General features: G+C 41.9%; 4 protein-coding genes across 6 annotated transcripts; all 4 read right to left on the bottom strand.

The window, feature by feature from the left end:
* Positions 1-554: 554 nt before the first annotated feature.
* Positions 555-5939, bottom strand: traf3ip2l (TRAF3 interacting protein 2-like). Of its 2 annotated transcripts, none has more exons than XM_070908806.1 (10): positions 5888-5939; positions 4693-4791; positions 3837-4510; positions 3676-3718; positions 3499-3563; positions 3308-3405; positions 2429-2497; positions 2170-2286; positions 1998-2072; positions 555-1773 (listed from the first exon to the last, which is right to left on the bottom strand). In XM_070908806.1, the coding sequence occupies exons 2-10, from the start codon at positions 4755-4757 to the stop codon at positions 1627-1629; spliced, it is 1353 nt and encodes a 450-aa protein (XP_070764907.1). In that variant the 5' UTR covers positions 4758-4791; positions 5888-5939; the 3' UTR covers positions 555-1626. The 2 variants fall into 2 exon arrangements, with proteins under 2 accessions (XP_070764907.1, XP_070764908.1); XM_070908807.1 differs by lacking the exon at positions 5888-5939 and adding an exon at positions 5603-5689.
* An 813-nt stretch (positions 5940-6752) lies between these two features.
* chd1l (chromodomain helicase DNA binding protein 1-like) lies at positions 6753-16136 on the bottom strand. 2 transcript variants are annotated; one of them, XM_070908441.1, is made up of 25 exons: positions 15984-16136; positions 15613-15725; positions 14794-14900; positions 14573-14684; positions 14464-14495; positions 14278-14359; positions 14020-14182; positions 13690-13845; positions 13249-13341; positions 13048-13144; positions 12778-12851; positions 12442-12552; positions 11692-11806; positions 10926-11079; positions 10618-10804; positions 10168-10313; positions 9731-9894; positions 9410-9624; positions 9170-9268; positions 8988-9058; positions 8635-8749; positions 8016-8124; positions 7674-7907; positions 7274-7355; positions 6753-7051 (listed from the first exon to the last, which is right to left on the bottom strand). In XM_070908441.1, exons 1-25 carry the CDS (start codon positions 16075-16077, stop codon positions 6929-6931), a joined length of 3048 nt encoding a protein of 1015 aa, XP_070764542.1. In that variant the 5' UTR covers positions 16078-16136; the 3' UTR covers positions 6753-6928. The 2 variants fall into 2 exon arrangements, with proteins under 2 accessions (XP_070764542.1, XP_070764541.1); XM_070908440.1 differs by having other exon boundaries at positions 7274-7358; positions 7677-7907.
* A 1254-nt stretch (positions 16137-17390) lies between these two features.
* sft2d2a (SFT2 domain containing 2a) lies at positions 17391-19596 on the bottom strand. The gene is made up of 8 exons (XM_070909135.1): positions 19372-19596; positions 19205-19294; positions 18862-18947; positions 18588-18669; positions 18170-18205; positions 18007-18065; positions 17886-17915; positions 17391-17761 (listed from the first exon to the last, which is right to left on the bottom strand). Exons 1-8 carry the CDS (start codon positions 19435-19437, stop codon positions 17722-17724), a joined length of 489 nt encoding a protein of 162 aa, XP_070765236.1. The 5' UTR covers positions 19438-19596; the 3' UTR covers positions 17391-17721.
* A 730-nt stretch (positions 19597-20326) lies between these two features.
* On the bottom strand, positions 20327-25687 carry tmem45a (transmembrane protein 45a). The gene is made up of 6 exons (XM_070909266.1): positions 25510-25687; positions 22872-23079; positions 22373-22585; positions 21301-21485; positions 21074-21216; positions 20327-20923 (listed from the first exon to the last, which is right to left on the bottom strand). Exons 2-6 carry the CDS (start codon positions 23065-23067, stop codon positions 20827-20829), a joined length of 834 nt encoding a protein of 277 aa, XP_070765367.1. The 5' UTR covers positions 23068-23079; positions 25510-25687; the 3' UTR covers positions 20327-20826.
* Between the last annotated feature and the right edge of the window lie 1216 nt (positions 25688-26903).

The raw sequence follows: 26903 nt of genomic DNA, 5'->3' as shown, positions 1-26903 counted from the left end.
GGAAAGAAACTGGATTTATTTCACCTCTGCTGGGACGCAGAATGCACCGTAATCTGTGCACACAAACCTTTTATTTAAATGTGTCACAATGTTCACGTGATCTTTTCTCTCTAACCTCAAACAGGTTGTGATGACCCATTTGAGTCTAAACTTGTCAGTTCTTGAGAAGCCCTACCGCACACCGAGCAGGCAGCTGTGTCAGCTAGTTATCTTGATATGACATCCTGTTTGAGCCTTTCCACACAAGGCACTAGAAGCCAGGGAGAGGCAGAACGCTGCTCTGCTGTCGCTCTGCTCTCAGGCTGAATTCCTCCACAGTGAAATGAGACGAGCAGCTCGGCTGGATCTCTGAGCGAGGACACGCTTACACGTTCTCATGCCTCATACCCAACAGAAAAATGCCTATACAGCCCTGCAGGTAAACCAGTCCCACGTCTCTGCTTGTCTGTGGGTTAACTGTCATGTTTGGGCCCAGCTCCAAAAACACTGATTTATGTGTTACCCACAGGAGATGTCAGTACAGGGACAGGTTTGTGATGCAGGCCAACACACTATGCAGTTCTGAGGTTTTAATATAATATTTTTAATCCACCAAGAATGGTTCCAGTGCAGAAACAATATAAAACACGTCTGTAACATCAACTTCCATCTGTGGTATTTGACAATGTCATTAATTGACCTGTTTTTGCATGTTTTAGCCCACTAACATACAATTCACATAACTACGTGTTCCATGTTTCTGTGGTTTCATTTGCATGCTATGAAAGTCAACTTGTGGAGACCATAAACTTTAATTAGGTAATCTGTCAGTTAACATCACAACTGCTCTCGTGGTGAACCAGCAGGTCGTGATTTGTAGTAAAGGGGCTAAAATGTGCAAAAACAACGTGGCTCTTTAAGCGCTCAGAAAGTCAGCACCTTGTTAACCAGTGAAATAATGCTTAAAAAAAAATCTCTCTCCTCTTTAAACAATATCTACAATGCACCTAAAAACAGAGTATATTATGTTCCCTTTTTGGCATCCAACTGAGCAGCTGTTTGCATTAGATAGACACGTAATGAGAAAGATAATATGGTTGAGGCAGCGTGTGAGGGAATATCTGTCAGTGTTTACTTCCCATAAAAGAAATCTCTACCGGTCCATTCTGCAAATATACAGTCACCAGACTGTTCATCATATCTGTCATATATTTAATACACAGCACGTGCACATGTGAGTCCCAAGAGGATGTGAGTTCAAACTCAAAGAACCATGAGTATGAGACTGTGCTTTTAAAGAACTAAACAGTGTACTTATCAGGCTGTAAAAGTAATTAACCTGCAGTAGCACAGGTACACATCACTTGTGGCAGGTGGAACATAAAAGAGGTCGAGGTAAAAACATGCAGCGTGGTGCACATTCATAAGCTGCACAGACCTTTGTATGCCTCCATATCACACTTTTCTGTGTTATGAGGAATTGAAAAGGAACTAATTATACTCTTTCAACATATCCCAGGATAAAGGTTCACACAGCACCCTTAAAATCACGACAACACCCTGCACACGTATGCCCGTTCACCTCATCAATGAGCAGTTGTTTTTTCAAAGATTTCAGTCCGGTCTGTGTCTTCAGGTCCGAGGTCTCTATATGGGAATGGAGACGATGGTCGGTAGCTCCCCAATAGGCGGCGGATTGTACTTCTCCACCCTCATCAGCCGCCGCAGAATGTCATCCCGATCGCGCGGCCATCCATAAACGTGCGTGTTTTGAAGCCAGTTGGGGACGTGACACTGTGATCATAAAAACAAGAGAGCAACACTACTCAGACTACAGGTTCAAATATAACACAGATAATAAAGTGTTTCGTTGCTGTGCATACATCTAAAGGAAAACCCTGATCTGAATGTGGCATTGTTCAAGTGTGAGGCATGCGTTTACTGGCACAGGGAGTTGCGTAGTCACACATTTCCATGGAGTAAATGAAGCGAGACATGTCATGTAGCATAAAACCAACCTTTTTAGCCCCGGGGAACACGATGGGAATGAACCTGAAATTCTTGCTTCCATTCTGGATGAACTCATTCTGGAGCTAAATGGCAGAAACAGAAAGAACTGCAATGATTTAAAAAAAAGAAGCTCAATAGATTAAAAGTGAATATTTATTTGGACTCGGAGCGGTTGTGAACCTGTTTATGTATGTAGACGGTGTTGAAGGTCCTCTCGTCGTTCTCCAGGCCAACAGGGGAGGCTGTCACTGTCTCATAGTACTTGGGACTGATGATGATGATGATCAGGTACTCTTTCTGGGTGAGGGGACAACACAACTATCACTGCTTGTCAATAGCTCTACCTGTCACTGAGCTGTTTGATAAAACATGTCGCAGAGAGAAAAAGAAATTATTATATTAAAAGTCTTTTAAAGGGTGTTCTTCTGATTGTTTTTACCTCACTGAGGTACCGCTCCATGAAGTCTATCTTGCTTATACTCCTGAACTGCTGCTCAAAAATATCAATCTGAAACAAATAAAGACATCAGTTAGAAAGATTACCCACCCCCTGACAAATTACACCCAGCTGGCAGATCTACTATATATGCCCTAGAAAGCCAAAACGCAATGACTACATTTTTAATCAAAATTTAGTGGAGACCAAAATCTGCCCTGACATTTATTTTGCCATATAACATCTTTTTACGCCATAGAAATGTTTGAATTCACTACAAGCTAACGCTAAATTCTTGGCTAGAGATAGCCTCAGCTAGCCGCAACTAAAGCCCCCTAACTGTTAAAAATATATCAATTTCGGTGACCTAACATCTTGGTATTTTAGTGTGTTACCCCACATATGTAAGGAAGAAGCTTATTTATGTGGCATGGTGATGAGCACTAAATCCAGTCATGGAGAAAAAAACTACGCAAAACTAGTCCTGCCAAAAAGGTAGCTCGTGTAACGTTTGCTTAACTGCCAGATCAGTTTTTGACTCTTGTGGAATTCAGAATTTGGTTTGGTTAAGCTACTTTTAAATCACTTATTTAAATGTATTAAGGTGTAAATTAATCTATCATATTAATTTCAAGGTACTTATTATTATTTAAAATAAAAAGTAGATGGAAAGCTGAAAGAACATCTTGTGGTAAAATAATAAATAATAATAAAGTCCAAAGAGAATGACATCCTATCCATCTGTTACAGTTTACCAAGTTAGCTTGAAAACTTTTCTGGAGTTATTGTGCTGCCTTTGTAGAGCAGTTCAGTCTCTATTAAGATCACTGTTCCTGTGAAAAAACATAAACATAAAATAACCCCCCAAAAACCTGCACATACATGTGTGTCGAAGCCGTTGTGTCGCAGCAGAGCAACAAAGTTGATGATCTCACTGACGTGCTTGTCGTTGTCCGCTTCGTACGTGACAAACACCTTCCCTGTATTCAAGAGCAATAAATAAACAATGAAAGGAGAGTGACAGCTGCTTGGTCAGTAATATGATTATCTGCTGACCAACGGTCAACACTTACTCTGCTCCAGAGACAGTGGTGTGCTACAAGGAGGGTGCTTCTCTTTAGCTGGAGCGTTGTGGCCGCTGCATGGAGTTAAAGATAATTCTTAATCACAGTTAGAAACATGCAACATGAGTTGAGTGGCTCAAATATGATAAATACATTCTGTGATGCAGAATTACAATAAAAACTCACATTTGTGCGTGTCCAGCTCCAGGAAGTCTGTAGTCACCAGGATCTAAAGCAGTAGAAACAGAATAAAGAATAAATACCTTATGGTACTGTTGCAGGATGATCAAAACACTGATTTACTGCTCCTGTGGTTGTTTCATTGATAAACAGAGCAGCAAACTTACAGTACTGGCCGTAAACGGGGTGATACTGAGCCCAGGGATGTTTGTTGACCACAGGCCCCCTGTTGAAGGCGTCTGCAGGGCACTGCGCACAGCAGGCAGCTCCCTGGGGCGAGCATGAGTATGGAGGTAATGTGTGGCGACACAAGTTGGCCGAGGACGGGTGGGAGCACAGAGAGAGCGGCTGCTCTAAGCTGCTCATATTGGTGCTGTGTCCCCCAGGGAGGGACATGGACTTGCACCCTGAGAGGCAGCTATCTCCAGAACGGCTGGAGTAATCTTTCTGGCTCAGGCAGGACGACAGGCTGTTGGGATACCCCGACCAGCTGCTGGCAAAACTCGGGTGGAGCCAAGTGCCGTTGGCCTGGCTTGGGAACGGAGTGGGCTGGCTGTACCCAGCAGGCAAGCTGTGTGGGGGCTGGTACGAGAAATAGCTCGGGCCAGGTTGAGGGGGAGTGTGGTTGTGTTCCTGCTCTCTGTCTAGCCTCTGTCTGCTGAACAGGGAGTCATCTGCGCAGGTGGCGTGCTCTGGAAGGGGGCAGGGGTCATCGGGGTTAGAGGTGGAGTCTGGCTTGTGGACAACTCTGGCTTCTCGCTCCTCCGTGCTCATGGTCTCATCGTCTTCTTCAGGTGTGTTGTGGTTGCTGCTAAGGTACCTGCTCAGCTGGCTGACGTGACTGCGAGCAAAAAACACATTTATCAACACCAGTCATTTAGATGAAGGTTAAAAACCACAGAGAGCTGGTGGCACTGCTGTTTCACTCTTACTGCATTTCATTTCAAGTGAGATATCTTCTGTGGCTGAACAACATCTGCATTAAAAAAATCTGTCTGACAGCGTACTTGTTGTCATGCTCACCTATTTGGTGCTGAAGCTGAGTAGACTGAAGTGGGGAGCATCACTGGGCCTCTTCCTCCTGACATCCATGTGTATCTGGTTTAAGCGGCACCTGAAATTCTGTTGAGGACATGTGTCATTTTAACTGTTTAGTGCAGCTTCATTTTTGCATATTCACACATAGAGCTGTCAAGTTTGCTTTTAAGAGATTCATAAAACATGCCTTTTATGTCAGCCCACACTTCTGCTGGTGTCTTCTTGATTTCCATGAGAGCACATTTAGTACATGACAAAGTGTCTCCCACACAGGGGACTTTTTTCTAAGTGTTTGGTGGTTAACACTAAGGAGACACATTAACACATGCTGGAATAAGGAAATGATACCTCTCACTGACAGAAACAAGACTCAGAAAATCAAACCACAAAACTTCCAAGAGATTAAAAAAAATAAATAATTGTCTCTGGATTTCTGAGTAATTGCTAGCTTGTTTTCAGTGACTGTAATTGGGAAACAAAAAGGTGAGTGACCTAACAAACGCCACTTTAGACAGAAATTGTATTTTCAGGGTCACATGGATTCATTTTTCCACAACAGACTTTCTCCACATACAGATCAGTACAACACAGGCCTACTTAATATGAATTTAGGACTGTACAGCCTCAGTTTAGGTGGGTTTACCTTCCAGCACACCCCTGATATTTCCTGTAAATGTCAATACACGCTCATTAAAAAGCCTCCCTGTGGTCGCACACACACACACACACACACACACACACATTCTTGTTTGCACTTTCCACTGAGCGACTGAAGTTGACCCAGATATGTCTCCGACTTTTTTTTCTTCCTTTTCTTTTTAAATTTCGTGCTGACTTCAACCACTTTAACATACAGGTGAGAAAAAAACAAACACATAAAACCTCCAATCATTACCTGTACACATTCCGACGTTTTTATGAACCGTAGTATTAACGTATTATTTGCTAGTAGCATCTTTCCGCCGCAGTTCACGAGTTATCCCGAAGTCAAAAAAACGTCTGAAATCAAGGTTTTATGAAAACTGCTAACGTACCTGTGAACCAGCATTTTGTAAAAAAAAAAAGCGTTAGACTCACAAAAACGCGTTAAACAACGCACTTAATACAAGTTATAATCAGTCAAAGTACATAAACAGGGACATGTTGTGCAAGTCAAGTGTAATTACTTCACATAACTTACCGTCGCTGTCTCCGGTTCACTGGTGTCCGACAGCCTCCTCCGTGTCGACAACTGTACCGTCAAAACAATAAATCACCTTAAAAAAAGGTAAACGGACGTAACGACTTTTCATTAACTATAAGTGTACAGTTGTCCTTTTACGTCGTCTCCCCGAGACAGATGAAAAATATTGACGCACGAGATGATTTGGTTCTGCTTCTTTGGTTTGGCGCCGAGCAGCGCCGCCCAGCTGACTGACTCCACCTTTACCCACCGTGTGTGTGTGTGTGTGTGTGTGGGCGTGGGCGTGAGCGTGTATTACTCATGTTGTGGGGACAGAAATCTGTTTAAACAGCCACGTTGTGGGAATTCCTTTTGAGATCAAGTCCCCATAACGTAAATCATTACATTTAAGGGTGGAGGCTTGGTTTAAGGTGGGGGTAGGCAAGTAGTGGTTATGGTTAGGGTAAGTCAATGTAATGTCCTCTGAAGTTACGGTAACACGATTGTGTGTGTGCGTGCGTGCGGCCTTGTCTTACTCATGTTGTGGGGACAGCAATTTACATTTACATTGTGGGGACTCACTTTCCTGTTGGGGACAAAACGCAAGTCCCCATTACAGAAAGTCATTACATTTACAGGGTGAAGACTTGGTTTAAGGTAAGGGTAAGGGTCAGGATTAGGAAGACAGAAATTAATGTGAGTCAATGTTATGTCCTCTGAAGTGATGGAAACACAATTGTATGTGTGTGTGTGTGTGTGTGTGTGTGCTGCACTTCCACCACACCCTTGATTTATGGCTCTTTATTAATATGTGGTGTCACCACAGACTTGAATGGTCACTCAGCACAAGTGTCAACACAAACCTCAAACACAGCAGCACACAGAGGTGTCGGCCCATTTATTCCTTATTTCACTTATAAATCAATGATTGCAAACTATTGTCCAATTATTTGACATTTAGTGTATTTTCAAGCTGTCTTCTAAGTTCATTCAAGCTTAACACAGAGGGATCATTTTTTTTTAAAAAAGAGAGAGATTAAAACATTCAATGAAACACTGTTATCTGAGCAGCTGTAGGAACGGTGCAGTGTTGACTTTTCGTTGTTTGGAGAAGCAGGAATCCAGCCAGGCCTTCTGCACAGGGACAGCCTGAGTGTACTCGCGCACCAGATCCTGGAGCTCCTGGTCCACACAAATCATAAAAGTACGATTTAAAATTAAATACGGTTGTTTCTCTTTATCCTCTGCTAAAAGGTCTTGAAAGTTGCCCGTAAATATAAATATCACGGTTTAAATTTCCTTCTACAAGAAAAGTGGCGTCCCACCGCTGAAAAATGAATATTAGGGGAAACACTGGTGTAAGTCAGAGGTCCGATTACTATCAGCGAACCTAAAGATACTAACCTGCGAGTTTGTGCTGTTCTCCACCTCCGCAACTATGTGGGTGACCTCCGGGCTCATGGTCTCCTCCTCATCTCCATCATATGTGCACTGCAGCTAAGGAGCTGTGACATTTTAACATCATGCTGTAATCACAACACACTGTAGTGGGTTATAATGCTCTTCCGCACATAACCACACACATTCACAGAAACTGTTTACACACAGGAGCTAGTAACTTGCTTTTCAAACTGTTAAACTTGCTGATTGTTGGGCGATTGTTCACATCAAGACGATACCTTCCCTGGAAAGATGTCTTAAAAATAAAAGAAATACATGCTTTGACATAAACCGTACACCATGAATTCTCTCACAACAAGTGATATGTCTGGTTTAACAGCAGACGTCCAGTTTGAAAAGATATGTGATAAGGTAGCGGCCCAGCCTCTTCCTCTCTGATGCAGGCAGGTTGTAGAAAAACACACGGACTCCCCTCATGAAACTGGGGAGCTCTGCGGGGCCGGAGCTCTGGAGAGGAGCCGGGGGGCTGTCGGTCTCGTCAGTCGACCTGTTTGAGTTACGCAACTGTGGTTCGGGGGAGGATGTCGACGCCAAGCTCGCAGAGGTGGATGTCTTTGCTGTTTTGCTGTGATAGTATCTGACAGTCGAGTTAAGGGGAAATACCTCAGATCTGTCAGGCAGATAGATTCTGAGAAATATCCCCTTTTTTTTTGGATTTAATCTGTTGAAAACTTTGAAAAGATACATGAATGTGGGGATGCCTCGGGAAGCCAGGTGTTTCCTGATGAGCCTCTCAGTGCCGTACCAGTTGAAGCCTTTGGTGGAGTGACCGATGCGAGGAAGATGTACACTTGCTTTGTAAGAGAAAGATAATTCAGAGAAACTGTCAGCAGAGGGTTAGCACGACTGTTAACTACAACCTTTACATTTCCTATGTTTACACTTCCCTCGGGCTGAACTGAAGGAGGGGCGACAGTCACTAGTGTTCAGAAGGGTTTATATTACCAACATGAAACATTGCGAGGTGAACACAGACAAAAGCAAACATTTTAGCTCCAGGTGTTCTAATCACTACATCCATTTGTGCAGAATAACCCACGGGACATCAAATTCCTCTCATGTATTGTTCTCCAGTAAATGTGTTTGCAAGAATTTGTCTGTGCACACGCAGTGACGCCACCAAGATACCACACAGCATGTCCCGCAAATCTCGTCAGTCAAGTCTAACAATAAGTCTAACAATAATCAGACGCATCATGCCCCTCCTTTCTTTGTTTCCCTCCTCCTTAATTATCGGTTTATGTTATTGGCAAGGGAGGAGCTCATTTTTAGCACGGACGACTAAAAATGTTGCTTGACTGTACCCTTATTTCTTTTGGCTGCAGCGTAAATCTTCTTCAGACCTTCGTCCAGAGCAGTCAGAAGGATCCCGGACAAGTTGTTCGCCTTGTCTCTTTGCTGTGCCACTATCAGGGCCAACTGAGGTAACAGGACAGAAATCGAAACAGGTTAAGGCATTGTCTTATCATTGTCACAGTCTCGGTTGCTACTCTGCCACAGCTTCACAATTCTGTCACCACACGTAAACCCAAGCCCGCTGTATCACGCCGTTGATCACTACCACTGCACATATTCTGAATAAGTGTGCATTTCCAGGCAGCAGAGTTTTGAGTGTCTTTGTGGGGTTTTATATTGTTTATATATTAACAAAACCTACTTTATCCTGGCCGTCTAATCTGGACTGTTTGTCATCAATGGGGAAGAGCAGCACATTTCCAAGGTCCAGATCTGAAATAAATAATATGTTGACACTTAAGCTTAACTCTCAACCAGACTTCACAGATAGAGATGTGTAATGTCGTGAGTCTTCGTTTTTGTTGTAACCATGGTTAATCTTACCCTTCATCTTGCCAGCCGACTCATACTTCTTCCGAGGTTCATCTGATCTCACCTCTAGAGCCGTAAACAGGCCTCCCCTGCCCCACCGGCCTGAGTCATCTACACAAAAACACATCATTTTAATAAATAGAGCACATACTGTGGAAGGAGTGCTGTAGAGGCACTTCCGTTCTCCTTATCAGTTGATCACACTGAGTGACATGTTGCCCTGGTAATAATAAGGTAACGCAGGGTTCATACCAACACAGTGGACGATGATGGCGTCTCCCTGAGCAGTGTGAGGATGAGTAACATCCCCCAGAACATAGTGGATGGCCGTGCTGTCAGAGTCTGTGGAGCATACGCTGCTGTCATCCTCCTCTTCTTCCTCCTCCTCCTCCTCTTCTTCTTCTTCTTCACTGTCCGCAGATGGCAGGCACAGCGATCTGTAGCCGCAGGACTCCCACCATGCCATTCTGCATGATCAGAAAACACACCAAATAAAACTGCTTGTGTCAAAAGTGTCACTGAGAGCTAAAAAAAAAAAGAAAGAAAAAAAAAGATGAATTGACAAATCTTTACTTTTTCTTGTATTTCTGCTCTTGTTGCTTCTTCTTCACATCCTCCTGAAGTTTGGCTCTCTTGGCTGCAGCCTCCTCCCTTCTCTGGCGCCTCAGCTCCAGCTCTGCCTCAGTAAGAGGTTTCCTCTTCCTCGTTGAACTCCCAAGGGCTACCGACAGGGATGCCTGGGGACACACAGATACACCGTATAAAAATGTACGATCGCTCTAATTCAGACGATCATTTCAGCAATAAATCTGAGGCTACTTCTCTTTAAAACCACTGAAGTGATCCAACAACATTGTTCACAACATTGTGATTGGATGACACTCTCCTTTCTTCAGTACACCCAACCAGGACCTCCTATGTTAAGTGCTTTAGCCTGGCTTGTTGTCAAATTTGAAAAACAAATGAAAACCTGTTCCCATCAGTCGGGAGTGAAGGAGGCCGAATCTTACTCCAGCTTTGTGTCGTAGAGCTCGTCCCTCCCCTGCAGCTCTCTGGAACTCGGCCAGCTGCTCCTCCAACAAACAGTCAAAGCTCTTCTGGTCTTCAGAGCTGGGGTCCTTACTGTAGTCTTTCCCCTCAAAGTAGTACATGTGGTCTGGGGGAGACAGGGTAATGGTTATTGTTGTTATTATTATTCATGACCAGCAGAGTAACTTCTACTGATTCTTCTCCTACTAGGGAAAGTAAAAGTGAAGAACATGAAATCTGTGGTGTATTTTCGTGTGTGGTTATGTTTCTCAGGGTGAGAACCAAAAGTAAAAGTGAGATGTTTACATGCCAGACCAACCTACTTCACAACAGAGCACACCAGTGATGTTCTAACCAAGACCTCAAACCAGGTTAAGAGCTGAACACGCAGAGATTTTAGATTTTAAAGTGGACATTCTGATAAAACATACTCTGCCCGTCAGATTCAGAGCTGCTCTCTTCCTCCTCTTCCTCCTCTCTGAGTGAGGTTAAGTCTTCATCATCCAGCCACTGACCATCTCGTGATGGGCCGAGGATCTTCTCCAGTTTCACATCCTGTACAGAGCTCTCCTTTGATGACAAAAGCTTATCCACCCCAAACTTCAAGATCTCACTTAGCTGTAAGGGACAGGAAACAGTAGTGACAACAAAGACAACTGGAGGGGTTTTGTATAAAGGTGGACACAGACACAAGAACTGGGGAACTGCAGGACTCAAAGAATATAGACAGTTCACACACCTGCAGTCCTGCAGCAGCCAACTGAGCTTGGTCCAGCAAAGAGAAGCGTCCTTCTTCAATGACGGTGTTGGTCAAGTGCAACTTGGACACAGCACGAGAGTACATTATTTCCTCCACAGTGTCTCTTGCCAGAAGACGGATCACTTTCACAGGCCTGTAAAAAGCCACAGTCAAAGATTAAAGGGGTTCTCCAGCAATTTAGTCCTGCACTTTCATGAAGTTTGGGGATTTGTGAGAGACTGGTCGATGAGATATTCTACATACTATCCCTAGTATAGAATATTGGTCAATCTTTAAAACCTACAATTCCCATAATGCAGCTCAAAGGCATCTTTCATTAGACCTTCCTGACCTATTGAATACTTTTATATTTCAAACCCCATGCCCCTAGTTTATAACGCAGGTTTTTGAGTGTCAGTTGGGGCTGAAGACTACAAATCTGAAGATGAAAACAATCTGTTGGTGTGGCGTTAGAAAGAAGTGAGCTTACCAGACCTCTGTAGCCCGCTCCTCATCTCTGCTTGAGGCTAGCAGCTCCAGACTACACAAGCAGCTACTAGCATAACACACCAAAATCTCTGACTGAACTGTCAGCGGTCCAGTTGCATTGTGGGTAACGTAGGCACCAGTTTTTGACGAGGGGGAAGAATGTGAAATATCTCTGGTTCTGTTGCATTGGTTCTGATACTTTTGTTTACTTATCACAGCTAATCAAGGTGGAATACTGCAACATAGCCTGCTGGGAACCATTTTTCATACATGTCACCTGTTCTGACCAATCCGGTGGCAGCGCGCAGCAGCCTGCAGGTCATTTTGAGGGTTGAAGTCACTGTCCATAAAAATGACCGTGTCAGCAGCTGTAAGGTTCAGGCCCACTCCCCCTGCAAAGACAGCTTGTTAGGAAGCCAAAATAGTGCACACTTAATATGCACACTTATTACTTACATGCTTATTCACTCACATAGCTTCAAAGAATGACACCCCAAAAGTGACGAGCTGTGACAGGAAATTTGGTTTCTCTCTTCTAACTTTCACAATGTGCATAAAGAAATGGTAGAAGAGAAGTCGCTGGCCTTATTCACACCAGTGTGTCATCCTGCCGCAGCTCTTATCTCTGTGTGATCAGTCCCCTTTCCTCTCTCAGCTGCTTCTATGCAGGAAAGCTTGCAAGTGCAGCTCAGCCACTGCAGACTTATCAAACAAAATTACTGTTATCTGCAACCTTGAAATGAATCACTTAGAGCATCTTTAATGGTGAACTTTACCATACTTACAGAAACTCAACCCAGCATGTGGAAAATATGTAAAACTGACCATGAATGAAGTTCAAATCAAAAGAAAAAAATAAGTTATGTTATAAATAATGGCAAATAATAGCACAAATACTGTTCTCATCACTCTGCATCCCTTACAAAGCACAGTAGGAACATTACTGATATTTGATAAAGTTCAGTTTAATCCTACATATAACACAGATACAACTTGCCTCCCTGTTCATAGTTTAGCTTTCAGTCACCTGCTTTAGTGCTGAGTAGAAAGACAAAGATGTCTTTGCTGCTGAAGTTCTTCACTGCTAGATTTCGTTCTTCCCCTCGGACAGACCCATCCAGACGTTCATAGCTATAACCTGAAGAGAAAAGCTCAATTTAGCACTTATTTGTGGAGAAGAACTGTTACATTTTTGCCTTTAGCTAGGAAATTAAAGATAATGTAGATAGTTGCCTCTGTGAGCTTAGAAACATAATTAAATGTGCAGTAGCGTTTCCTCTTGATGTTTCAAAAGAATGGAAAGTATAGCAGGTTGTTGAACAGGGTCTCAATTGTTACAAGGCCCAGGTGTCCCTCTGTTCACCTCTGTACTCCATGTAATCCTGAAGTATGTCCAGCATCCTCGTCATCTGAGAGAACAGCAGGATCCGATGGCCCCTTCAACCCCACAAACATGAAAAGAGGAATAAAGAAAGAATACGTGGCTTAAAATATGACGGCAAGTACGATTAACTACTCCAAGTGATTAGTGCAGTATGTCAACAGTCACCAAACCACTGCAATGACATCGCGGTGGTAAGACTGAGCCTAACCTGCCACCTGGTGGAGCCTAATGACAAGCAGATGGACTAACCCTTTGTGAAGGTGCGTCAGCATGCTGTCCAAAAGGCAAAGTTTCCCACTGGCTTCAACGAGATGCTCCCCCATCTCAAACGGCTCTGGTTCCACCCCTACAAAAGAAACAGGGAAAAAACCTTCAAGTATAACACATCCCATTTTATAACAACTAAGATTGGTCCTGTTCAGTATTGAGGTATCACTGAGCACATCTCACCATCAAACAGGTATGGGTGGTCAACACACTTTCTCAGGTTCATGAGGATGTTCAGCAGCCGGTTCTTGTTTCCCTGTTCATTTCCAAAAGCCTCTGAAAACAGATATTAATAAGAGGTGAGTATATGATGATTTATGCTCCAATAAACAGGCTGACAAGTAACAAGAAATAGAAGGACAGACACATTAAACCGGGTTTGAGGCCATTTAGAAACAGTGTCACTCTTACATAGTTTTTCACTAGAGAGCACTGACAAGCTGATTCTTTAGTTCTTAAAAAAATGATGTAAAGGATCTGTATAAAGACTGTTTATGAGATGGGTTTATCTTAAAAAAAGATATATAGTTGTTGGATTTTTTGTAGCTCTCAAATATGGATACTAGTATCGGCCTCAAAGAAACAGTACAGGCTGAGCTATACACCGCAGCGCAGAAGTCTCACCCAGATCCTTCATCAGAATGGCTTTGTAGTATTTCTTCTGCAGAGCCGACATGCCGTGGTACACCACCAGCTCTGTCTTCTTCGGGAGATCCACGGCCACTTCTGACTTGACTCTACGAAGCAGGAAGGGCTCCAGGACACTCTGCAGCTCAGCAGCTGGAAACAAAGGCACAGTATTTTACCACAACAAGTACAGTACATCAAATACATCCCAATTTACGTAACTAATATCCTAAATTACTGCTGAATCTGATCCATACTTTGTCACATGATGATCACGCTACGTGATTCTTGTGACACAGACAGTAACAAAAATGATGTCTGTCATACCGAGAGCAGGTTGGCTTTGTACATTGGAGTACGAGTTGACGAAGTCGTCCGCCTCATCTGAGCTGAAGACGCTGGGCTGAATGAAGCTCAGCAGGGAGTAGAGCTCCTGCAGGTTGTTCTGGATGGGGGTCCCTGTCAGCAGGACTCTGAAACCAACTGAGAACTGCACAAGAAACACAGAGGGGAACGTTAAAAAAACAAAAACGCTTGCAGTGGGACAGAAATACTTGACAGTCCAAACCAGCTGCAGTTTAGTACCTGAGTCAAGACTTTGTGCAAGAGTGAATTCTGGTTCTTCAGCCTGTGAGCTTCGTCTACCACAAGCACCTTCCACTTCCACCTGAGGAGCACAATGAAGAAGCACTTTATAACATTACTCCTAATGATGAGATCCATTTCCTCTCAGAATCTCAGAGAACAAACGTCAACTCAGAACACACTCACCGTCTCAAGAACGAAGCGTCTTTGAGACACAGCTGTAAATGAAAAGACACGTCAGTTTCAACATGGATGAAACTTCAGGTCATGTTGCCCTCACGAAATAGCCCCAGACCTCATATGTAGTGAGCAGAACATGAAAGTCCTGCGTGTCTGTTTCCCTCTGAAGCTCGGCCCGTCTCTCTTTGTCTCCCTTGTAACACAGCACAGTCAGGGAGGGGGCGAAGCTGTAACCAGGTGAAACACAAGTTTATAACGTTACATCTGTCGTTTACAGTCTGCGATGGACGGTGTTATCGAGTAGACTATTCATATAAATACAGAAAATTACTCCACCATTCCAGCTCCTTCCTCCAGTTCTCCATGACAGAGAGCGGGCTCAGCACCAAGAACGGACCTTTCCTCCTGAGAGCTCCTGACATGTACACCAGCAGGGAGATCGTCTGGAGGGACAAATTATGACTGGAATTATTGACATGCAATATGCAGTCCTGACTCATATTATACACATATTATACACAGCAGTTAAGATTGCCTGTGTCCAGTCCACCTCGGTACAACTACTGCAATGAGTCTCAGTTATAGAAACTGCTATCAGTTTATTTATATTTGATAGAAATATGTTACTATACAGTACAAAGCAATGTTTTCCAAGGTTTCTTGTCAAACCTGCCAATTCTGAGTGGGAATTTCCGACTCCATCAAGTGTGCCAGTAAGCCAGCATACACAATGCATTAAATGCAGCCATTATTGCTGTAATCCCTTCCACCTGTGCATTTCTTTTTTTACTGTAAGATGTCAAAATATCTATGGCATTTCTATAGATTTCTATAGACATGAACCAGATTTTCCCTGCTTTCGGTGGCGGTAACATTGTGACAGTCAGCATTGTGACAGGGAAGTTATCAAGGATACTTGTAAACAGTGTAGAGCTTATATTATAGTGGAAAAGGTCTAAATGATATATTGTCAAAATAGTTAAATTACTTTTCTGTTGAGTGACTAATCAATGAATCGACTCGACTCAGAGCAGTGTGATCATTTTTAGTTATGTAAATCAGGACAGAGGTATTGCCATTGAAATGATCAGTTATTCATATCTGTCATGCACCATCACTATTATTAATTATTAGGACGACTGGTGGATCTCACACCTGGCAGGTTTTTCCCAAACCCATCTCATCTCCTAAAATGCAGCCCTGCTGGGTTTTCAGGCACTGGGTCAACCACTGCACCCCATCCAGCTGGTAAGGTCGCAGCTGTATCCCTGTGAGGAGACAACAGTTACAGCTCATCACTGCTGGGACTCGTTCAATCATCTAATGGAGACTAAAGTAGGCCAAGAAGAAGGAGAGCCGTCAAAGTTATCAGTCCGAGAGAGCAAAACACTGTTAAGCTAGCTAAACACTGTCTAAAAATACCCGGTAGCTAGCTAACGTTATCTCACTAAATGAATGAAGACAACTCAACGTTAATGAATTACTTTACGTTACTTAACTTAAGTTAACAAGCCTCCATAAGTTACCTCTTAAACCCCACTGCTGCAGGTCGCTCTGAGCAACAGCCGTCTTCTGTTTCTCTGCTACGCTGTTTTTTATTTTTAACAAAATGTCTGTCATGTTTCCAGACGGACAGGGCTAACACATACACGATGAACGCCTCAGTACAGACATGTACAGGCAAGTGAGTCCAGAGTTGTTGTTGTATTCAACTTCACTTCCTGACTGGGTCACGTGGGGCTGGGCAAAAGGCGCGCGGCCCTGCCAAACAGTCGTACTCACTGACGCAACGTGAGGCAGATAATTTAAAACATACATTAAAACACACGGGATAACTTACCACATATTTTCAATATAGCATTTTGTGTGTAATATTAACATTTAAAGTAATTACAGGAAGTGAAGTAGTCTACAATATATTTTTGTAGTAAGTAGAAAGTAGCATATAAAGGAAATAATATGGAGCCTTGAAATTGAATTTACACTGCTTGAGTAAATACTGTGTATGTACTTTTCACCACTGGCTGTACGCGGTGAATATGGAAAATATTTCAATATATGAAAAAAACCCAAAACGTGTATTTATAAATGTTTTGCAAAGCCAACCCCCAACCCTGCATCACAAATAAATTCATCTAATTATCTGAGGGCTAAACAGATGACACATACACAGATATGCCTGTGTAATCTTAACTTGTAATAGCCAATGTAGCCCGTTCTGTGGCAGACTGTGGCTCCTGGGTTTCTGTGGCAGCTCCTGGGTTTCTGTGGCAGACTGTGGCTGAAAATGTTTCTGGACGCTCTGGTTCAACGTTTATTGGACTGATGACGATGATGAGTTCATCCTTTTTGAGTTTCTCTATTTTCCCATCTATTAAAACTCACCTGCCTTTCCAGAACCACACACACATATCCATAAATATACGACATAACACAAGCATACACTGATAGATGTCAACATGATCTATATTAAATATACATTTTATATTAGTACAACAATGTCCTTTGATACATACACCAAATAAAGATTGGGTAGAATGAGTAAAGATGAATGTAAAAGACTCATTTTGTATAACAACAATAGTTATGATAATGAAATCAATGGCAATGACCTAAACTCTTTAACTACGCTTCTAAATATAACTTCTGATAAATCAACCTTTGGGCACTTAATTTAAGACACAAAACAATTAATAAGTCATTAGTAATTCAAGGAATATGTCTGTCAACTATATTTGTGTTTCACATAAATAAATAAATATTCTTACAAACAAATTAAATGGATTAGACTTTTAGACTGTTCCTCTGGATAAAAAACTACTTTCAAATAGTTTTACATTATGAATTTTACACAACTCTATTTCACTTCACACTTGTAAATGGTAAGCCATCTGAAGTAATGGAAATAATGAGGTTGTCGTGTGTCCTTTTACAAAACCATTAACTTTATTTATTACAAATATTTACACATATTACAAACCAAGCCTGCAGTCATTAAAATCGGTATAAGTGATCAATATGTACCTAAAATCAATCAGCTTAATGAATGAAGCATGAACAAGAAAAATAGACATCTTTGGAGATAAAACGTGTCTTGTTCACTTATCGACAGAGGAGGAGCCACAGGCCCTGAGGCAGAACCACGAGGAGGCTGTTTCAGTAAACTTCAATAAGAGACCTGCCCCCCCTTCATAAAAACAAAACAAAACAACAAAAACACTTCATCCAGCCGGAAACCCGCATAAACACTCCTCCTCCTCCGCCTCACTTCAAGCACATCGCCACCATCTTCATGATCGCCTCCCTGGAGAGTAATTTCACACAGATCAGACATCCAGAAAAGCTACGAATGACATTTTGATTCTGAACATTTCTGCAGCTGATTTGAATTTAAAAAAAAAATTAAAAAAGGTGTTGCGATGACAAACCTCACACACGGGATGTATGACAGACTGTACCTGCAAACAAAGCACATCTGATGTCACACATTAGGAGTCACTTCTGACTGAAAACTAATCTTTTAATCTTTGAAGAGAAACTGTGACTCACCAGGCAAATGACAAGACTTGCAAGATGCAAAATAACAAAGCAAGTCCAAAGTTCTTCCACTGGAAGAAAAAAAAAAATACAGTTGCTTAATCAATACTGCATCATGTTCTTAATAAGTTAGAAGTGATCAGAACTCTTGTCTTTTTCTACTAAGCTCACTCACCCAGAAGGCAGCGCACAGAGTCAACACAAGGCACGTCTAGAGAAATGAACGGGACAAATGTCACTAACAACATGGAGGATTTAAACATGGCGTCCTTTATCAGGGACCAGAGAGTAAGCAGGGTTCTGAATTTCAGACTGTGAACTCAAACGCAGTGTACCTAATCCCATTTAAAGAGGAATTTGAGCAGGTTGAAATCATTTCCACTGAACTTTTCATTTACATCGACAACTTTCGTCAGGTTTTTCTTCCCATACGTGTGATTGTGCTTGAGCACAAGTTCCTGGATAAATAAGGAACAAGTGCGCTAAGTTCTCAGTTTCCTATCCAGGTTAATGTCGTCACATTTTTCCTTATTATTAGTGTCCCTTTAGAAGTCTGAGGGTAAATGTGGCTGCATGTAAGTTTGTGTACTCACGATCATGATCGTGGTGGCCAGCGCTCTCGTTTTGTCACACATCCTTTTCAGCTGCTTCAGTGGCCCCATCAGAAACATGGTGCTGTTGGGACAGGATCACAGAGTAACAAAATATGTACTAAACAATTTTAAAAGTCTACATTCAATACGTATGCTGCCCATATCGATGCTAACTACTGGTCATGTGATAGAAATTCCCCCTTCCCAAACCATCCCAATTACATCATCAGCTGCTTTAATCTGATTGGTTCCTGTGATTGTTGTGGACACTGACCTGCACAGAGCACATATGTTTCCAAAAGTGTAAAAAACAATGAAGAGAGTGAGCCCGATCTTGGGGAGAAAGAGCATACACACTCCCTGCAAGACAAGACAAACAGACAGCTGATTCGTGGCCTTTTGACCTGGTGGGTCACACACACACACACACTGCAGGTTGGCACTGACAGGACAAGACTGGTAAATGATGCCAAATGAATGAGCATCACATCTTGAACATTCCTCAGGACAAGAAGAACCTGTAAGGCCACATCAGCCCTGCCTGCGCTCTTCCTTGTTGTGTGGAGCACGAGACAACACAAGGAGAAATGATTATAGAAATGATTATAGATCCTTACCAAAACTGTGCACGCGCCCCCCACCACGAAACAGGCGATGAATCCCTTCACTCGCGTGCCCCAGCCGAGAGTTGAGGCTTCATTGACAGTCTGCATTAACGCAGTTTTACAGGTTAATAAGCGAGCTGACATCACAGTTTAAGCTGTAGAGTAAAGTTGGTGTTTACCTGTAAAATGGTTCGGTCATCTTTGCGCGCCTCTTCGCCACTCAAAACCGATTTTAATTTATCCATGGCTGAAGATCCCTCAAACGTCGCCTGGCCTGGTGAAGAAGTCTGGCTGTTTCCTGGAGCGAGAGCGTCAAAATTTTGCCGGTTTCCTCAAATCTGCGAGGATGGACAACAACGTCACGTGGCTGTCAGGCAGCTTACCTGGCCGGGTGGATGACTTCAGGTTAGTCGCACCTGAGCGGAGAGGCAGCGCAGAGAGGTCTCACTCTGATTTATTTTCTCTTCCACGTGATTCAATCTCACAGCACAACAAGCAAAAGTAGACCAAAATTAGCCAGATTAAAAATAGGTCTCATGCAAATTAAAAAAAGCTACAGAAACTTCTTACTTTTTAATATTTCAATTTATTTTAGATATTTTGTTTACGTATATTTTGTTTAGTCTTTCTGTAGTATCCCTTTAGGTTCATATATGTCAGAAAGTATTAAACCACTCATTGACTTTTGCTGACTGTTACTGTTGAGGTCAAACAGTAAACAGAATCCCACATCAAAGTATTTTAACTATTATATATAACACTGATTAGTCAATTAATTATTTTTTATGCAACAATACAAAACATTCTTATGCTTTTCAGTTGTGAGGACTCTCTGTCTTCCTCTGTTTTATGTGATAATTAATTGAATATCTGTGGATTTTGGACTGTTCAGATAAAAACCCATTTGATTCACATTTTATACCTCGTATGTTCATCAATTAATGGGAAGATAATTGGCAGATATATCGATAATCAAAATAATTGAAAACAGGAAATGACTTTAATAGTGACACTCTGTGTACCACTGCAAAAATCCAGTCATACTTTGTTAAGACATTAAACCAAGCCGAATAAATACTAATAAAAAAGAAGACATGCATAAACAATAATGGCGACCATAATGTCAAATAGCAAAACAACTTTAATACAATTCTTATTTTATGAGATTTGTGACACAGCTTGCTAACATGATGAAACAAAAAAGCCACGTAAAATATGCTTTCAAGTAATATATGCTGTATTGGCGATTGTTTTCACCACGAGATGGCACTACTGAACACCAACATGTCTGACGAGGCAAATGAAAAGCATGCAATCCATAAAAAGCTTAACCTTATGAGCTCATGTTTACTTATACTGCATGTGCAAATTAGTAATGAAAAAAAGAAAAACGATATGAAAGAGTATATGAAAAGAAAAATAAATAGATGAGCACAATGAGAGTAAGGCTAAAGGGCTTGCAGCTGATTAAATAAGGCAGAGGTAGAGATATATTTCTAAAGTAAAGCATCCAGAAACCATGTCCTTTTCTGTCTGCATGCCTTGCTTCTAGTCGTACTGCTGCTGGAACTGCAAACATCATATCCCTGATTTAAGTATACATGAGTCACAATGTAGGTGTATAACTGTCCTCTTCATAAAATCTCATCTTCTGACTCTGGATCCCTCTCTCTGGGCTTCAGGAGTCCCATTTCCATTGGAGGAGTCCTCTTCAATCTGGAGCGAACCACACTACAGAGAAACAACAACAAACACCAGAGTCACACATACCGTAAACTGTTGTGGGAGAGGTCCATCGGAGGCACTCAAGTTGTTATTCCTAGTGTGGGTGGATCTACAAGCAGCAGCTCATGGGATGTCTGGTGTGGAGCAGGTTCTTACCAGCTGATGGTGCAATAGAGCACGCCAACGACGAGCATGGCGATGGCGAGGTGCCAGGAGTAACACATGGTGACGAACATCATGTTGTTATGATCCTTCAGGTCCCACTCAGGGCCACGGGGAGGGTACAGCACAAAACCGATCTGTGGCCAAAGAGAAGGCAGTGTCAGGAGTTATTACGCACTGCCATTAACCTACTGCTCGTACATGCACACGTTCAGATTTACCTGCCAGAACCAGCTTCCCTGCAGGAGAGTGAGGGCGCAGCGCAGCAGCTCCAGAATGAGGTTACCTCGGTGGAAGACCTCCAGGAAGGCAACAAGAGCGTCGCCAAAGATGGCATAGAGAAGGAGCTGATGTACATGGACATCCAGCATACTCCTGCCATGGAGGTGGTAGAGGAAAAGAAACCCTGCCAAAACAAAGAGACAGTCATCAATGGAAAAACAGATGAGAAAGGTGGAGAAAAATATGTTTTCAACGATTAATCTCTGTTTAGTTTCATGCTAACATTTGTCAAATGGCATCTCGATTGTATTTTTGTTTGTCATCCCATGTGCACTTCTTTGGGTGACTGGTCTCCTTTGATCTACTAACAAATCTGTTAATGTCGGATATACTGTACGTCCATGGTCTAAATCAGTGATTCCCAACCAGGGGTACTTGTACCCTAGGGGGGTACATGGAAATATCGTGGTGTAGCTCAACTAATTTGAGAAGATTTAAATAACAATGTGATTAGAAAATATATATCCATATAATGAGTCAGCTGTAACCTGCACACGATATGTTGCAATTGAGAGTGCGTGAAAAGCAGTTAGCAAGTGAACAGTCTAAACAGTTGGCTAAGAGTAGTGTATAAATGGTTAAAAAGTAGCTAAAAATAATGATTATACAGTTGAAATAGTTAGCTAAGCTTATTAAAAGTAACAGATAATTAGTTGAAACAGTTAGCTAAATTAAGCAGTTGAAATAGTTCGCTAAAATTAATGGATAAACAGTTGGAATTGTTAGTTTAATTAATGGATGAACAGTCAAAATAATTAGCTAAATGTAATGGTTAAATTGTATGAAAAACATACTTTTATAAGTATTGTTAATACTGTTAAATAATATCCAGTTTGATAAATTCCAGTGAAGACATCTGGAACCTGACGGGTGGTGTTGATGAAGGGGTACTTCCACCTGTTCATCTGAGAGGACTGTGGGGGTGCGTCGTAATAAAAAGGTTGGGAACCACTGGTCTAAATAAATAATGTCAAAGTGAGGACAGGAAAACACAAATGTCCTCTTCCTTACCTTCATTAAAGAAAGCAACAGCCAGCATTAACCTGTCCAGTGCCAGTGGAGCAGCCTCTGTGGTGTGGATGATAAGAGACACCGTCCCAGCCAGGCTGAAGAACAGATACATGGTGGCATGCTGCCAGTTCATCAGATGTTCCCAGTGTTTCTCTGCAAAGTCGTACAACTGGAGTCTCGGTCCATCTGCTACAAACTGCTCTGCCAGCATCCCTGGGGAGCACAGCAGAGGAAACACTCTTCTTAATTAAAGAGTGACTACTGTAACCGCCTATTTGTGTCATACTTTACTCATACAGTACACACTGTCATTAAAGTTTATAAATCTCAATTACTTTGGTGTGTGGTGGACTTATGCAGGCGACTCCTGTGTAGCCAAATGTAAAAAAATGTATGGATGCATTAAGAAGCTCATTTGAAATCAGTTGTTTTTTACAAGTTCACATCTCACAGTTTATGTCTTTTAATGTCTTGTAAGAGAACAGAAAGACCTGCGTACCAACAAAAGAGAAGAAGAGTATGACAGAGCTTTCGATGATCTCCAGGCGGCGCTGTGAGGCTCTGCTGGCCAGCCGAGTCGAACCTATATTTTTGTTCCTGCGGGTGGCGTGCCAGAGCGAGTGCTTTCCGGTCCACCAGATCCCAGCAACCAGGAAGAAGCTTCCAGGGAGCGCATGGCCCTTGAAGCTTCCCATGACTCACGACACCTGAATCGTAGGAGGATTAGCAGTTGTAATAACGATTGCTGTCATTTCTTCTCGCACTACAACAGATTTCTACTCAAATCAGGGTTTTATTCTCAACAGTGCCTCTATGTTACATCAGCAAGTCAAATGTCTTTAAATCTTTCCTTTAAACACAGGTAGTAAATGTATCAAAACAAACAAGATTTCACCTCTTACGCAATTTGGCATATACTTTATACAAAGCGTTTGTACAAAGTGTTCTCCCTGGGAATATACAGTATTTTTAGCATGGCTGGCAAAAGTGAAGGAATAAGAAACGGGGAGGGAAAAATGGAGGCGTGCCTGCAATTTAGTTCAACAGCATAATCAGTCATAATTAGTGTGTGTGCTGGCAACGACGGCCCTTCAGCTGACCTCGGTAGAAGTGTGTCTAGACATGGAAAGGAACCTTTAAACACCTGAACCTGTTTGCTTCTTATTATACTTATGCTAGTATACGAATGCTCACTCCATGAAGAGGCATGGGCGGCATATTGTCCTTGGTAATGATTACTGATTAATTGACAACTGTGCCTGAGTAATGTGTGCCGGTGTCCGTGGGTGCTGACCGGGCCGTCACCATCTGCTGTCTACCCCTACCTGTTTATCCTCTCAAGCGAACAAAACACAATAAAAGAAAAATGATCAAATACAAACAGGCTTCCGTTTCAAAGTCAGTCATGTGCTTTGCTGCTCTTTTATCCATCGTGTGCCTCCTCACAGTTTCATTATAAATGACTTGAAATAGCATTGAGAGGCTTTATAAACCTGTTTTGGCATCAGTCCCCTTTTGCAATAAATAAGACTTTGTAAACTCTGAGAGCAAAGCAGGAGTGACATTGATAGTGAGCAGAGAACAAGAATATGGTGCATGGCTGTACTCTCCTTTGTGATGGAGATGACAGACAATATTCTGCCCGGCAACAAAGGGAACCTTTTGAAGGAGGACACTCAATACAAACTGATTGTTTGAGATGTTAAATGCACAGATGCTCGTGTGTGTCAGGCGGCCCTTTGCCTGAGCAACCTCTCCAGACTGAGGAAAACACTTCAGTCGCCATGGCAATCACGGCCTCATGTCACTCGAGTGCTGCTGGAAGACTCTTTAGTGTTTTGGCTGATTTAGTCACAATATCAACAACAACATCTGTGCAAGTATTGTACTTGACAATACTTGAGTACAATTTTGAGGTACTGGTGCTTTACCTTTTGTATATTGTTTTATATTTTATGCTACATTTCAGAGGGAAATAATGAACTTTTTCCTCCATTACATTTATTTAACAGCTAGTAACATTTCAGATTCAGATGTTATATATAAAACGTGATCAGTTTATAAATAATAAAATATGATGCATTGCAAATGTCTGCATGTCTGCATGGCTCTTTACACGTTGGTTCTCATTTAACCACTCACACATGGCAGCAAGTTACCATGCAAGGTACTGGCTAAACTACCAAACAATATATAAAACAGTTAACATCAGCCCCACATTGACCAATTATTACACTGAAGTACTGCTTACATGTTAAGGCATCAATAATAGGGCCATGCTACATAATGCTTTTAGTACTTTTAGTGTAGTACTCTTAGTTTTGATACTTTAAGTACATTTGTTGCCAATACTTTTTCTTTAGTACAATTTTGAATCCAGGACTTTTATTTGTAATTGTAATTTTTCATAGTGTGCACTTAGGCAAACCTACTTCCTCCACCACTGATTATACTTTTACCTGTTTGTTTGATTTAATATTGAATTATGAAACCGCCTGTGCATTGAGTGATGAGACTGAAACAGAGATCATATTTATCTCATTTTTACGGTCCTGCATACAGTGTTCACATTGAGGTAAACTGTACTCAGTGGAAATCCAGTCATGTGTAGGCCTATTTTTCAATTTGTTGGTGACACTATGGAGATCCTTCATGGATGCACAGATTCTAGTTTAGGAACCACTGGCCAAATGCACTAAAAGGGTATAGAAGTAAATGAAAGACATAAAAAAGTTTCTCACAGTAAGTGAACTTTTAAAATCTGGTGTTCATGAAAAACCAACCATTATAAGGACATTCTCGACCTGCCACAAAATACTCTAGAGATTGTTCTAAACAAACATAAGAGTAGCTCATGTTTATATGTCTTACCATGAGAGAATTGGGAAAATAGGGTTGCCATCTGAGATTAATGAGTGTAAAGATTTGTGGTTCACTGAGCCTAAATGTGAACATGAGAGCTTCTTCATATATACCGTGAAAAAATACTTTAAAGAAGTACAAAGGCAGTATGTTTCAGTAAAATGAGTGCATGTAATAGGCGGTTGTATAAATGCACTATATAGTTACTGTACAGGATAAACAGTAGCCTTGAATTCCTTTATGGTAGAAAGAAAAAGAGGGAGGGGGGGTCTTACCCAAGTATGTTTGTTCCTGTAGATGAAAAGTTGCCAAGTATATTCAGCCAGAAAAAAATCAAACAATCCTCATTTTCTCATCACACAAATCATTTTTCCAGTGGCAAAGAAGAGAAATATCCCCCTCTGTCCCCAAGTAAACACCAGCTATCTCCTCCGACTCCCAGCAGCCTCCAGACCAGACTCGTTTCACAACCCTTTTTTCCCTTAATTTTTCCGACTCTAAACAGTTTAGGCTTTTACCCTCCAATAAACTCTCCCATTGGATGGCAGAGGTGAGCTGTCGTCATCGGCCCGTGCTGTCATTGGCTGAAGTCCACGTCAGTCTCAAGTGTCCACGTGTGCACTTTCACTCCGCCTGCTGGTGCTCGGCTCTGTCCCTCCCTGCTCGGAGGAAACCGCTACTTTGCATCCTGCCAGGGCAGCGGGCCGGCCCGGGGACAAGACAACGAGCACGTACGGCGGCCCGACGACGTCCTTATCTGCAGGCTGGACGTCTTTAGTTGTTTTATCCACTCCAGACCGAGAGGCAGTGATTCAGTGTACAATAATGTACTGTAGTGTTGAATGGAAGTTTACAAGGCAAAAATCTAGGAAAGTCAACAGAAAAGAAACTACCCATTGTTACCCAAAGTTTTCTTTTTTTAAAGAAGCACTACTTAAAACGCTTATTTTATATTATATTATGTAGTCTAGTACTACTGTCTGTTTGGAATTTATGAATTTATTTATTAATTGATAATTAATTAACATTAAGTGTAAAACAGGAGGATAAACTAGCTCTTCTGCAAGTAAAAGATGGGTAAACTTTTCCTTGGTTGCAAGTTAGGCTATGTAGTTTGTATGGTAGCAACACCATCAACATTTTTGACTATAAACCAAAACAGTTACACAACTTCTCTGAAGTTACTTGGACTAACTGTTCACATGAAGGTCTAAATATTGTTTCAAAGATTTACATTCTGGGGAAGACATGCCGAAACCTTTATTGATTGTTTTGGTAAGTAAAAGTAGTCAAATTTAAAGGCACCCTGTGGAGTTTTTGACCACTAGTGGCGCTCTAGAGCAATGTTGTCACAAGTGAGTTTCACTGTGTTGTTTGTTCTCGTGAACGCGTGTGACGTAATACACATTCCTGCCATCAGTTTCATGCTATTCCACTGACCTATAGGGAGCAGAAACGTGTAAAAAAATAGCAATGTGCTTACATGGAACATGCACTTAACACAAAGGACAAACTCAGTTAAACAGGATATTAGATGTAGCACCATCTGGACCACTTACAATAGACATTACAACAGACACATATACACATGATACCGACTGCATTCCAGTTAGGTGTGTCAGCCACAGGGCTTTGATACTGTGCATGCAGACTTACTGGCGCATCTAGA

The sequence above is a fragment of the Enoplosus armatus genome, chromosome 7, assembly GCF_043641665.1.
Source record: "Enoplosus armatus isolate fEnoArm2 chromosome 7, fEnoArm2.hap1, whole genome shotgun sequence".
NCBI lineage: Eukaryota > Metazoa > Chordata > Actinopteri > Centrarchiformes > Enoplosidae > Enoplosus > Enoplosus armatus.
This window is presented reverse-complemented; position numbering and strand designations above follow the sequence as displayed.